Raw genomic sequence first — 14,105 nt, forward strand, 5'->3', positions numbered from 1 at the left:
GATTACAAAGAGACAGTGGCTTCTGTCTTGGGGATTCCCTCTCACTGTCTCACTCTGATGTCTCTGACCAACAGTCAGCAAGTACTGAGCCTTGCTAATGATCTATGAATGAGCATAAAAGTGAATTTTCCTCCATTTGAGCTTTGAGATGTCTGTAGCCTATACCAACACCTGGATTTCAGCCTTCTGGGGCCCTGAGCCAAAGGCCATGCCCAAGTTCCTGACCCAGAAAACTGCAGATGATTAACCTCCTGCTTTAAAGATATATGAAAGCTGTTACTTTAGGGGTAATTTCTTATGCAAGAATATGTAAGTATATAATCACCGCCCAGTTTTTCCATGATGTGGGCCTTGTTCCATAAGCCCAGCAACCCAACCCAGAGCTTCCTATCACCTTTTTACTATTTTGTTTTTAAGCACAAATAATTAAGAAAAAAGGCATGAGAAAAATTTGGAGAATGATGGCTGTGTTCATTTTCTTGAACAGGAGGATGGTTCCATGGGTATATATAGAAGTGTCAGAATGTACCAAATTATGTATTTTAAGTATATGAACTTATTATGTGCTAATTATTTCTAAACAAAGAAGTTAAAATAAAAATGGAAATAAAAGATTCACCATATATTTGTAAAAAGACTCCAACATAATAGACAGGGATCCAAATAAATAAAATATAATTGTCCCTGAGAGAAAAATGAAACAGTGCAGAAGGAGAGAAAAAAGGTCAAAAAAATTTATAATAATTATCTTCTGGGAAATAAATGAGAGTTTTTTCATCCATGAAAAAAGGAAATCTATAAAAAAGAATAGTATAAGAAAAAATTCTTAGGAATTAAAAACATAATAGTGGAAACTAAAAACTGAACAGAAGGTTTGGAAGATAAAATTGAAGAGATCTCTCAGAAAGTAAAATAAAGACAGAGAAGGAAATGGGGACAAGAAGATAAGAAAATGAGAGGCACAGTTCCAGAGGCCTAACATTAGAATAAAGGGAAGTCCCAGGTGTCAGGGGGAGGGGACAGAACAAAGAAGACAAAGGGCAGTCATTCTTCAGTCAAAGTATTTTTTTAATTTGAAAAACTAAGGACAAAGTTATAACTTTAAGGTGCCCAAGTAGTGCTCAAAAAATAATTTTCAAGAGACCTTCTATATAAGGTGCTTTGAGTTAGTTATCCATTGCTGTGTAATAAATGAATACAAAATGTAGCAATGAAAAACAACATACACTTATCACCTCACAGCTTCATTTAGTCAGGACTCGACTTCACTTAGCTGGGTCCCTGTTTTGGAGTCTCTCACAAGTCAGCAATCAAGGTGTTGGCCAAGACTAGGGTCTCATCTGAAGGCAAACTAGGGAACACTCCACTTTCAAGAGTTATTGGCAGGATTTAATTGTTGTTGAACTGAGACTGAGCAGCTCAACAACTTGCTAGTCATTGGCCATAGACCGTCATCAGCTGCTGGCCTTGTAGGCCTCTCCACTGTGGCAACTTGAATGCCAAGAAGGCGAAGAGAGAGTATGCCCACGAGACAGAAAGCCACACCTAACTATAGAAGGGACATCCCGTCACCTTTGCCTTATTCTATTGGTTAGAAACAAGTCTCTGGGCTAGCCCGCATTTGAGGAGCGGGAGTCACACAGGGCATGAGGACAGGGATATGGGGCTTGAGGGAGCCAGCTTAACATCTGTCCACCATGCACTTCATTATGAAAATTGAAAAACTAAGAAAAAAGAAACTCAAAACTTACTGTGACAGAGACCGTTGGCAACCACAAAACATTTCATCTATTTTTTTTTGTTTTTCCCAGAAGACTTCCTTGTAATTAGATTAGAGTAGTGGTTTTCAACCAGGGGTGATTTTGCCTCCCAGGAGATCTTGGCAATGTCAATAGTATTTTTGGTTAACAGACATATTTGCAAGTATGGGGAGGTGTTATTGCCATCTGGTGGGAAGAAGCCAGAGATGTTGCTGAATATCCTAGGGTGCACAGGGCAGCCCCCCACAATAAAGCAGTCTGTCATCCAAATGCCATTATGGTCAGAGTTTAGAAACCTTGGGTTAGAATCATGTATTTTTTGCCAAGTACTATGATCAGAGGCAACATGATACTTCTGTGCCAAAGCAGTTAAGGACTAGTGTCTTTCCTCCCAAATCTCTTCTGCTGTCCAGGGGAACTTGAGAGCCACATGTTGAGGTGACAGTGTTAGAAAGAGCCTGGGTCCTGGGTCCCAGAGAAGGAGGGCTCCTGGTGAACTGTGTCGGCCTTTACAGGAGCAAGAAATAAGCATTTGTTCTGGTGGTTGAGATTTCAGTGTTTGTCTATGGAGAGAATTAGCAATAAATATTCTTATATAATGCAGCTCCAGAGGGGATAAACAGGCCACAAATACCTGGTAACCACTATGGCGTCAGACGCCACAAAAGCAGCATCAGAAGCAAGAAGATGGTGGCGCAACTGCCGCAGAGCAGTGAGAGACCGTATATACACTCTAGAATCATAACTCCTCTTGGTATTTACATATATTTGGTTCATAATGTTTCAAAAATAGGCAACAAGATTTCACACAAAAGTTTATCTGAATTTATTCTGTTCTTCAATTTGGGTAGAGTTCAGATAACAAATGGCACCTGAATATTTTTCTGCCTCCATTTATTAAATATGAGGGTAGAAAAAAGATGTTTTCAAATTACTTACCTTCTATTCACCATGTTTTCCTAAAAATGTCTTCACCTACATGAGGGAATAAATCAAGAAAAAGGAAAGAGTGTTTTCAAAAAACAGTGCCCACAGCGAAGAAGAAGGATGAGGCGTATTCCCAGGACGACAGCAATGCTGCAGGCCTAGAAAGCACCCCATCCCAGCCGGTATAAGAAGACACAAAACTCAGCCTGTCCAAAGCCGAAGCTATCGCTTGTTCCCCACTCAACCTGTATCCCTTACAGGGCTACTCGGTCGAGCCACATCGTCCTTATTCCCACCGACCTACAACGACTCCTCCTGCTCAGCCTTCCTGGTTTGTTTCAGAGGTGTTCCAGGGGCCATACCTCTGCCTGGGGGTAGATTGCTTTCTCCTGCCTTATAAAACCATCTCCATGAGTTTCTGTAAGCTGCCTTTAAAGAGACTTAACACCCTTTTATTATATTTGCTTGGCTTAGGAATTTCAAAATTTTGCATCTGGAAATGCAGGAAGAATTGTTACGGTACAACATGTCCATGGGAAATTTTTGACCCAGTGGACTGAAAGCAATTAAAATTCAAAAAGCTTTGCCTCTGAGTTCCTTAGTTGCTCTGTACTCTAGCCAATGTGACACCTGAAACTTTCTGGCAGGCACTGTATATAGAACTATTGGATCAATAGTCTGGCTGGCAAGGAAAAGTGAGACTGAAAGTGTAAAAGCTGATACATGAGACAGAGCCCCTGTGACAGGATCACTGGGAACGGCAGAGGCCCCAGGGCCCAGGAGTCTCCCTTCACAGACAGGCAGTCCACGCCAGGCAGAAACGGGATCACTGCCCAGGCTGAAGATGTTGGACGGATGAAAGCAGAAATTTTCAACTCACACTGAATGGCCATAGAATGTCTTAAAATGTGGAAACTACAAAACCATAGCAGTTAAATAGGTTCCAGATACTTTTAAAAAGTGAGATCAAGTAATGGTAATAGTAACAGTCAAGTTGAGAACAAGCCCTTTCTTGACTAGCCTACTTTTAAAAAGTAGATAAGAAGATAGATGTATTTGGTGTTACTTTTTCAACTTTGGATAACTTTCTCATAAATATCTGGGAGATGGCATCAGTGCCTGAAGGTTTTCAGTGTATAGAACTTCCACCTTCTTGGTTATATTTATTCCTAAGTAAGTTTTTGATGCTACCATAAATGTGACTATTTTTCTTATTTCTTTTTAGCTGGTTCATTGTCAGTGTATAGAAGAGCAACTGATTTTTGTATGTTGATTTTGTATCTTGCAACTTTACTAAATCCACTTATTAGTTATAATAGTTTCTTGGTGAATATGTTTGGGATGCTCACTCCACAATTGTATATCATCAGAAGTGCTTGGAGACTTGAAAAACCATAATTCTGTATAAAGAACTATTTTCTTTTTTTTTGGTTTATTTTTATTTTATTTTATTTTTTGTAATTATCTCTTTATATTGCTCATCTTTGATATATTAGAAAAAGTGAACATGTCCTAAATATGTCTTTTCTTCAATCCATATTCATCCTGTTGGAACAACCATGGGCATAAATCTTTTGGGAAATTTTTTCTTACTCTCAGACTAAGTTAAGTGATGCCACCTTCCACCTTTGTAGTCCACAGAACCCTATTTTACTACATTACAGCAGTTTTTCCAGTGGACTATAGATGTCTGTTCACATGCCTCCCTCCCATGTGAACTTGGGATTTCTGGAGCACAGTATCTAAGTTAAAAACATTTTTTTCTTCCCAATCCTTATAATAACATCCATCTTGCAATAAATGTTTGAATAAATAAATGAACAAGTGAAAAAATGAGTCACATATTTTTTAATGTATTCAAGGTTCCATCCTTCTGAGTTAATGTACTTCATTGCCAGTAAGTCCTTTGTTTTCTTCAAATGAGTCTTTGTTCCTGCTTGTCAGCCATAGCAGGTTGAATGGTGTCCCCCAAAAGATATGCCCAAGCTCGAAGTACCCATACTTGTTAATGTGACCTTCTTTAGGTAACTAAGATAAGGATCTCAAGAGGAGATTATCTTGAATTAGCATCTGTCAAAGAAAAATAGCACTGGACAAGTCAAGCAGGCAAGGAAGGCTTTTTTGAGGTCTTAGCAATAGGGAGAAGAGACTGAACCCAAAAGACAGGAGGAATTTTGAGTGCAGACGTGAGTTGGTGGAAAAGTCCTGGAGGATGTTAGAAGAGAGGCTGGTCAGTGTGCTTAGGTCATCTGTACTTGCTAATTGTCAACTTACCTATGTTGGGCTCCCACCCTCCATCAGAGATTGGAACATAGAGTCACTAAGTTTCTTGATGATTACATTTTTTTATTAAGCTATCATTGATCTATAATCTTATGAAGGTTTCACATGAGCAGCATTGTGGTTGCAACATTTACCCATATTATCAAGTCCCCACCCCCACCCCATTGTAGTCACTGTCCATCAGTGTAGTAAGATGCTATAGACTCACTACTTGTGTTCTCCATGCTATACTGCCTTCCCTGTGACCCCTCCTACATTATGTGTGCTAATTATAATGCCCCTTAATCCCCTTCTCCCTCCCTCTCCAGCCACCCTCCCCAATTCCTTCCCCTTGGTAACTGCTAGTCCCTTCTTGGAGTCTGTGAGTCTGTTGCTGTTTTGTTCCTTCAGTTTTGCTTTGTTCTTATACTCCACAGATGAGTGAGATCATTTGGTACTTGTCTTTCTCCACCTGGCTTATTTCACTGAACATAATACCCTCTAGCTCCATCCATATTGCTGTAAATGGTAGGATTTGTTTTCTTCTTATGGCTGAATAATATTGTGTATATGTACCACATCTTCTTTATCCATTCATCTACTGATAGACAGCTTGGTTGCTTCCATATCTCGGCTATTGTAAATAGTGCTGCAGTAAACATAGGGTTGAATATGTCTTTTTCAGTCAGGAATCTTGTTTTCTTTGGGTAAATTCCTAGGGGTAGAATTCCTATGTCAAATGATATTTGTATTTTTAGTTTTTTGAGGAACCTCCATACTGCTTTCCATAATGGTTGAACTAATTTACACTACCACCAGCAGTGTAGAAGGGTTCCCCTTTCTCCACAGCCTCACCAGCATTTGTTGTTCCTCGTCTTTTGGATGGTGGCCATCCTAACTGGTGTGAGGTGATATCTCATTGTGGTTTTAATTTGCATTTCCCTGATGATTAGCGATGTGGAGAATCTTTTCATGTACCTGTTGGCCATCTGAATTTCTTCTTTGGAGAAGTGTCTGTTCAGATCCTCCACCCATTTTTTAATCAGGTTATTTGCTTTTTGGGAGTTGAGGCATGTGAGGTCTTTATATATTTTGGATGTTAACTCCTTTGATGATTGCATTTTAAAGGGATGGTTCCCAGGTCTTTGAGAGATATATTTCTGGGTTGTAAAACCAGCAAGAGGAGAGGAGATGAGAAAGAATTTAGAATTGCAAATTTTCTAAAGTAAATGCTCTAGGAAAAAGGGGGCCAGGAGCCTGAAATCAGACAGAAGCCTGTCTAGGACTCAGCCTAGCTGAGGGGAAAGTCAAGGCTGTCTCAGTCATGTGGGTCTTAAATCCAATGACAGTATCCTTGTATTTTTATAAGAAATGTCCCTACAACACAGAGGCAGAAAAGAGAAGACACAAAGACACAGATGGAGAAGGCCATGGGAAGACAAAGATGAGAGTGATGTGTTTATAAGCCAAGGAATGCTAAGGATTTCCAAGAGCTACCAGAAGCCAAGAGAAGCACGGAATGCATTCTCCCCAGACCCTCTAGGGAAGGTTGCTTTGATTTAGGTCTTTTGGCCTCTGGAACTGTGAGAGAATGGATTTCTGTGTTTTTAAGCCTACCAGTGTGTGGCAGTTTGTTAGAGCAGACCTAGGGTTGTAATCCATCTTTCTGGAAAGGTTTCTCTCCACTTCTCATGTAACTCCAGTCGTCAAAATTGTACATCTCATTTATGTTTCATTTCAATTGTTTTGCCTTTTTTCCTGTTTCTCTTTTTTATCTCTTTTATTTTAGTACCAGCTTCTTCTTGATACTTTTGATAATGATGATGCTGATGATAAGGATAATAAGCTGAAATTTGTTTAGTGTTTGCTCATCAAACATGCTTTATGTCTTATCCTTACTTAATTCTGATAAAAACATGACAAGGCAGGTATTTTTTATATATTAAAAATGAAGACACAGGAACAGAGGGATTAAATAACACTGTCAGAATGAGAATGTGCTTCAAGATCTGAGTACAGAGCCCATGTGCTTACCATTTTATTATCTTTTTCTCTTTTCTGTCATTGACTGCTTATCTCTCTTATGTCTCATGTTGTCGTGTATTATAGATACCTATGCTTTTTTTCCTAGTACAAACTGTTCAAGTGAGATAACTAGAAATCACAGGTGCACAAACAAATCTATCTAATCTTCCCATTTTAGAGGTTTCAAACATTATTTATAATGTTATGTATTTCTTTAACTTAAAATTTTATAATTCAATACAGAATTTGAGGCAACTTGCTTGAAAATTTTTAACCTTTAAATAACTTTAAAGTTCTGTCTTGTCTTTTCACAGAATTCAGCACAAGGCTTTGAATATTAGAAGTGTCCACATATTGTTGAATGAATATAATTAACTCATGTATTGGCCCCCAGGTGTCTCCAAATTCCCCAGCATTCTAGAATCATATTTTCCTTTAATATTTTAATAAAATGGTTAAGGTTCTATTCTACATGCAGTGGGAAGCTTGTTGCTTTTCTGCCCAATACTTTCAAGTCTTACAAATCGGGAGAGGTGACGTATGTATGTTTTCTGGTCACCTGCCGCCTGAGTTGTTTTCCTTTCAACTCCTGCCATCACCTCCACTCTGTGACTTGTCACCTGAGAGTGCCATCCTCTCGCTGTATCAGATACTGTTTTACTGACATGAGGGTTGTGTGGTAGGCCCTTACTTGGAATGTTGAGGGGTTTGAAGCATATCACAGCTTTTGCTCATGCATTCAGTATTTCACCGAACATACAAACATTTGTTGAGTACCTTGTGGCCTTATGTTGGACACTGAGAAGACAATGATAATGAAACAAATGGTCTCCACAGTCATGTAGCTCATATTCTAGTCAGAAAAACATAAAACTCACACAGGCACAGAGATAAATGTAAAATAACAATGGAGATAAGTATGGTGAAATAAAGGCCCCTAGTAGTTTGAGATCTCTGGTAACTGGCCTGAACTGAGAACAGAAAGATAAGTAGGCAGTAACCCGCCCGGCCGCAGAGATAGAGGGGTAAGAGAGGGGATGAGAGCATGTACAAACAAATAGTTGGGCTGGAGCCAGGTACAGTACAGCAACTGCAAGGAAGCCCACATGTTCGGAATGCATAGATTCAGGCCAAGAAGGGAGAGAGAGAGAAATGAGTCTGATGCAAACATGCGAAGCTATTTTAACCAACGCACAGTCTATTTCAGTTTTCCTTAACAACAAATGTGACCTTAATCCTAAAGTTAATGGGGGAATTATTGAATGGTTTGAAGTAGGGGATTGATAGGATACCCTCTGTATTTTGAAAAAAAACAATTCTGGCTACTGTGTAGAGACATGAATAAAAAGGATAAGGCATGGTAGATAAGGGATTCCAAAATGGAAGCCTTCATCCAGGTGAGAGATGATGCTTTAGATGAGGGAAATGATGGTGTAGATGAAGATAGATAGAAAGATTTGAGAAGCATTTAGTGTAGCTTAAAGCAAGAGGACCTGGCGATATGAAGGAGGCATGGAATGTTAAAAAATAAAGCTCACTGAAGTGGTAAAGGTAGCAACTTGAAAAAAATACATGCTAAACTTTAGTCTTAAAACTTGATCAGACTTTTTTGAAATCGGAAATTTTTCACCAACTGCCTCTCTTCTTAGGCTCTTGCCTAAGAGCTTTGCCTTTAAACTCAGTTTCACTCCTTCAAATCCGTATTCTCTGCCACCATTTTGCTGCTTCAGGTATATCTGGACTCACAATCATTTCTTCAGAGTAACTTTAATAACACAATTATTGTGTGGACAGTTTAAAAATCTCTGCAAGTTTAGGGCCCACCTCTGCACTGCCCGCATTTTACTGAGCTGTTGCTAAACTGTGCCACAGTTCCACTCTTAGTTACACAAAGACCTTGGAGAAGTACTGAAGTCATAGCATTTTCTTAGTATATCTTAGATCAAATTCTTAGGCATCTATTCCCACCAGAACTTGCAGGGTCATGGGGCTGTATATGCCTGTGGGCACTTCCATCTCCCTATTAGACATGGTTTTCTTCAGGCTTCCTTAAGCCCCTCATATCCTGGTATCCCATTTGTTATTGACTAGCTGCGGTATTTATGTCTTATAGGAAAAGATTGCCTTTTTATTATTTTTCTAGTTCTCCTTCTCTATGTCATGCCCTATCCTCAAAAATGTCAGTTTTTTTAACCCCAAATGACTTACAGAAACTAAACATAAAATTAATTATGATTTGCAAATATATATATATATTCCTGGGAGGAAGAGTATCCATACCTAATGCTGGATCTGTTGCTTTTTGCAGGGAACATCCTTCCATGTCAGAACTCCCCATGTTTCCTTATCCAGATTTCTTCACCAGGGCTGATGAGGAGTTGGCAAGAATCATTGACCATCATGTAAGACTGACTTTCTTAAACTAGCAGCAAAAGCTTTGTTCTTGAAAGTGCTTTGAATTATAAAATGTGGTTCTGAGACCGAAACAGTAACATGTGGAACTTAAAAGTGAAGCCACAATAGGGCACTGCCAAACTTAAGTATATTTCATGTATTACTTGTACACCTCGGTGCCTTTATTGGGTCACAGAAAATTTGGCTCCCTTGTCATTCATAAAACACTAGCCTAATCCTGTTTCCTGAATTAGTACTGATTTCTTGTGACAAGAGTCTGATATTGAACACCTAACAATGGCTTCTTCTATAGTGTAGTTTTATTAACAGAACAAAAATCTTTTGACTCGATTTTCTGTGATGATCCTTCTCCCTTGAAATGTTAGAAAGATTTTAATCACTTTGTTGATGGTATGAGTTACACAAGCAGGGCCAATGCAAAGCCATTCACATAAAACACTTTAATCCATAGAGCTATATTCAGTTGTTGATTTCTAACCAAATCATTTTATGACTGTTTCTTTTTATGAGTAGAGTTGAAATAGAGGAGAAAGTCCTTATTTTCTGTTTTTTTTTTCCTTTGGATACAATATTGACTCAATAGCATATAGAATAGTTTATAAATTGATCTTATCACCAGTAGTTCAGTATTATCTATGTTTACATTCTCATGGTTAATTTCTTCATGTTCTATTTTTAATTCATCATCTTTTGAGTAAGACTAAGGATTATTTCATTGACTGAATTGAATAGTTATTTGTCTCATTGATAGTATTTCAGCCACTCTAGCAATAGCTATAATATAATAGCTATATTAGGGTTTGGAAACTGAATGATACCCTGGAATCACAAAATGGGAATTGTCATATTATTCTTTTATTCACTAATAAAGCTTTTGCTAAAACAATGTATCATATATACAGGGAAATATCAAAAATTCTTAATTGTTCATAACTTGCAGTATCTATATTTTACTATCCACTTCAAGTAAATGATCTAGAATAGCAAAGAGATAGCAAACTGCCAATGTGCATACCCACATATATGTAGGATAGTTTTAATAATAAAACAATACAAAAATCTTTTGACCCGATTTTCACTGACCATTTTTTACCTTTGAGAGATTAATAAGACCTTAATCACTTTGCAAATTAAACACATCTGCCTAGGTCTAGTTAAAGAGACACAGAACGTTCTTTTGAATGATAGAAAGGAAGCTAAGAAATAGCTCCTAAAAACTATTCTCTTTTCCTCTTTTCAAGTGTATAAGTATTACCCAAATAATTACTACTATGGATCTGTTTATAGAGTAGCTATGGAAGGGTAAAGGAATCCTTTCTGATAATATGTCTGAGAATTGATAGAATCCACATTGTTTGAAATGTGGCTGTTCTAATCAAATAGTCTGTAGTATTGATTTTAGAAGGTTTATGGAAGTTTCTCTGAATATTACATGTCAAAAATATTCATGTACCATTTCTTTTAGATGGCTACAGCGGTAGTGCTTTGTACTTATATTTGCTCTTACATTCATTAATTTAATCCTCACCACACCCTGGTAAAACAATTACCCTAAGAAGAACGGTGGTGTACAGTCATTTGCCCAAGGTTTTGAAGTTAGTAAGTGACTGAGTCTACACACAAAATCAGATCTCTGGACTCCAAATCCACTTTTCTTTTCAATTTTCCATAATTGCTAATTTTTTTTTTTGTTTATTGTCTCTAACCTGAGCTGGGAATGGGAAGGTGGAATCTGTAGTATGGACAAGAAACAAAACCACACAGCTACAGGTGTAATTGTCCTGCTAATAAGTCAACTGAATTTTATCGAATGGTCATAATATGCAAGGAATAGGACAGATGTGTAATTGTTCAGCAGATATTAAGTTACCTTATATACTGCTGGTCTTCCATAGCATGATGGTTGAAGCCCTGGGTGAGTAGGTTGAATAAAACAATAAATGGTGCTTCTATTTCCTATCAACTTCAAGCATATCAACACCCTCCTAGCCGCCACAGTTGATATGATGGCAGATAAAAGTAAAGACGAGACAATGGTTTACCCAAATTGAATTTGTCATGATTAATAGAAACAAAAATGGGAAAGAAGAGCTTTTCTTTTTTCCCTGGAGATAGCAAAAAGAAAGATAATAGTTAAGTGAATTCCAGACATGCCAAGTTCTAACAAGCTAGGAAAAGACAAGGAGCAGCCTGCTGGACCTTAGCAATATGATGCCCCATTAGTGCTTTGATACATGCTGTTTGGGAGACCAAAGAATTCTGTTTTACTGAGAGCTCTTAGAACTAATCTTCTGTTGATATTTCACAATATAAAGATCAAAGTCATGAAGTGCATTGAAATCTCTCATGTAAAGTAGGTAAGTTGTCTGTGTATAGATACTGTTTTATTATACCAATGACTACTTTTATGCTTTAACTTAAAATTGGTAGTTTTGTCAAACAAGATAATTATTTAGCTTATTATATGAAAAAAATATGTCACAGATGCTTGTAGACTAAACTAAAGTATGAATTTAAACCTGTGTCTGAATGTTCTGTATGTTTTGCCTCCATTTTCTGGGTATTTCATCTAAAAGTGGTTTCTGAGACATGGTACCTATATGATGAACTATATGTAGAAACAGTCTCAAGTGCAGGTAACTTTTGTACTTCTTAGGTCTTTAAAGTTTAACAGGAATTTAAAAAATGGGTATGATTTTATTATCCTTTTTTGTTTAATATTTATTTTCAGTATGTTGACATTTTAAATTTTATTACCTTTTGAAGGTTGAGTGATGTGTTACGGATTCTGAGGTTTAGTTCAGCTTATTAATATCTATATCTCAGAGGACAAATAACAGTCATAATGTATACTGAAATGTACTGATTTCTAAGTTAACCAATGATTTGGTAAGCATAGTCTGGTCATTTGTGAGTACGCATGGGCTGAGGGTGACAAAATGAGCAATGAGCAATATTGGTAGGTTTTTAGGAATTTCCAGCATTTGATGCTACGGGTCATCCTGCTCTAACTTTTTACCTATCTTGGAGAGAGATTACTACCTCTTTTAAGCAAATCGCCCTCTTTAAAAATATTAGAAAGGGAAAAATGGTTCTTGACATGATATTTGGTTGACTTGCCATCATTAGTTCCAACTACTTATTCCTGGAACTCATCTCCAGAGAGTTGTTGTCATGAATTAACATGCTCAGTTGAGGTTAATCCCTCAGAAGTACTTTTACATTTGTCTGCCTATTAACCTCATTTTCAACTTCATATGTAATAGCATCACAATTTTTGCCTTTCACTTTAATTTCATTTTTCTTTTTGTTTTGCTTTGAACTTCGTTTTTCATTTTATGATTCTATGCTATTATGTAGATACAAATATGATGAAGAAAGGAAATTCCTTTGGTATATAGAAATGTAAACCTTATTATCTCTCTTTTGAATGGTTTATTAGCATTAAAAATGTTAAGAGGGAATCCTCTTTTTTGTGAGACTTGTATGCTTTCTAATAGATAACATATTTTTCCAGTGTGGTAAAATATAAATTCTTGAAAACTGTCTGTGAGAAAAACTGGGTAATTGGATATAACGATCTGTATTTTGAGAGGTAAGTTAATATATATCTTCAATGGAAAATAATATGTAAACTACACTTTCTCTTTATAACAGTGGCAGAAAGAGCTCAAGACCAGACAGGAAGAAGATACAATATGTGAGGCCAAAGAACGTAAAAATAAAGAGTCAGAGGAAGAAAATCGCTTCAGAGAGATTATGAAGAGAAGAGAAGAGAAACTACACAAGCACACCAAACCCTATGAGCTTCCTACTAGGACTGAAGTAATCTCATTAGAAAAGAAAATGACCCCCAAAATTGAGGTCCATGGGCCAGAAATTCAGTATATGAAAGAGACCAGGATAGATACATGCTAGGAAAATTTCTTCCAATTAACTGGAGGCCATGTCTTAGGAAGGAGTTGTTACCCTGTATAGGCTCTTTAATAGTCATGTCTTAGTCCTGTATTAAGAGTTAGCTCTTAATCACATTTGAGTGAAATGACTTTACTAGTTAAACATTTTCAAGAATACAGCTAGAGCTTTTCCTAATTGACTCTTATCTTGTCCTCATAGAGCATGCTTAATCAATGACTCTCAGAATATTGATATTCATTGGACAGCTCAATGGAAATGACTTACAAATTATTAATGAGTTACATTTAAGAATTATTACTTGAATGTGGACAACTGATACTCCTATAATAACTATTATACAAATAAAAGAAGTAAGGCACCTGCTTCTATTTATATTTCATTGTCAAACTATGTCAGGAGCTTGGATTTTACAAATTACTGTATATAAACAAATCTGGAAGGGCCAGCCATCTCAGAATTAAGTGATCTTTTACAGATACCAGAAGAGATTCCTGAGTGACAGTTTTACTTTGCTAAGTGAATTTATGAGACTGACTTGGGTGGCCCTGGTATGTCCAGCAGCACTTACTGGAGGGATTCTTCCAAAGAGGAATCATGTTTTAAATGGCATTTTGCTTCACCTAATGCTGTGTGTCTATGGGTAAGTCCTGGGGTGGGGTTTCTGTGATGCCTTACTCTCCTTTCCTAAAAAATATAGGTAATAGCCACACCTCAGTTTTGCACAGATGACTTGGTGATGCTCAGAGAACAGGCACCTTATCAGGGCTGTCAAACTCAGGTGACTACCAGGACAGGAAG

General features: G+C 37.3%; 1 protein-coding gene across 1 annotated transcript in view; it reads left to right on the top strand.

Annotated features, from left to right (window-relative positions):
- Window positions 1-13,662, top strand: part of TMEM232 (transmembrane protein 232) — a 228,204-nt gene extending 214,542 nt beyond the window's left edge. Inside the window, exons 14-15 of the mRNA XM_073233084.1 lie at window positions 9,283-9,376; window positions 13,047-13,662. Coding sequence (XP_073089185.1) covers window positions 9,283-9,376; window positions 13,047-13,307 — 355 coding nt within the window. The 3' untranslated portion in view covers window positions 13,308-13,662. The remainder of the gene's footprint in view (window positions 1-9,282; window positions 9,377-13,046) is intronic.
- The last annotated feature ends 443 nt before the right edge of the window (window positions 13,663-14,105 follow it).

Source organism: Manis javanica, chromosome 1 (genome assembly GCF_040802235.1).
Source record: "Manis javanica isolate MJ-LG chromosome 1, MJ_LKY, whole genome shotgun sequence".
Lineage (NCBI taxonomy): Eukaryota > Metazoa > Chordata > Mammalia > Pholidota > Manidae > Manis > Manis javanica.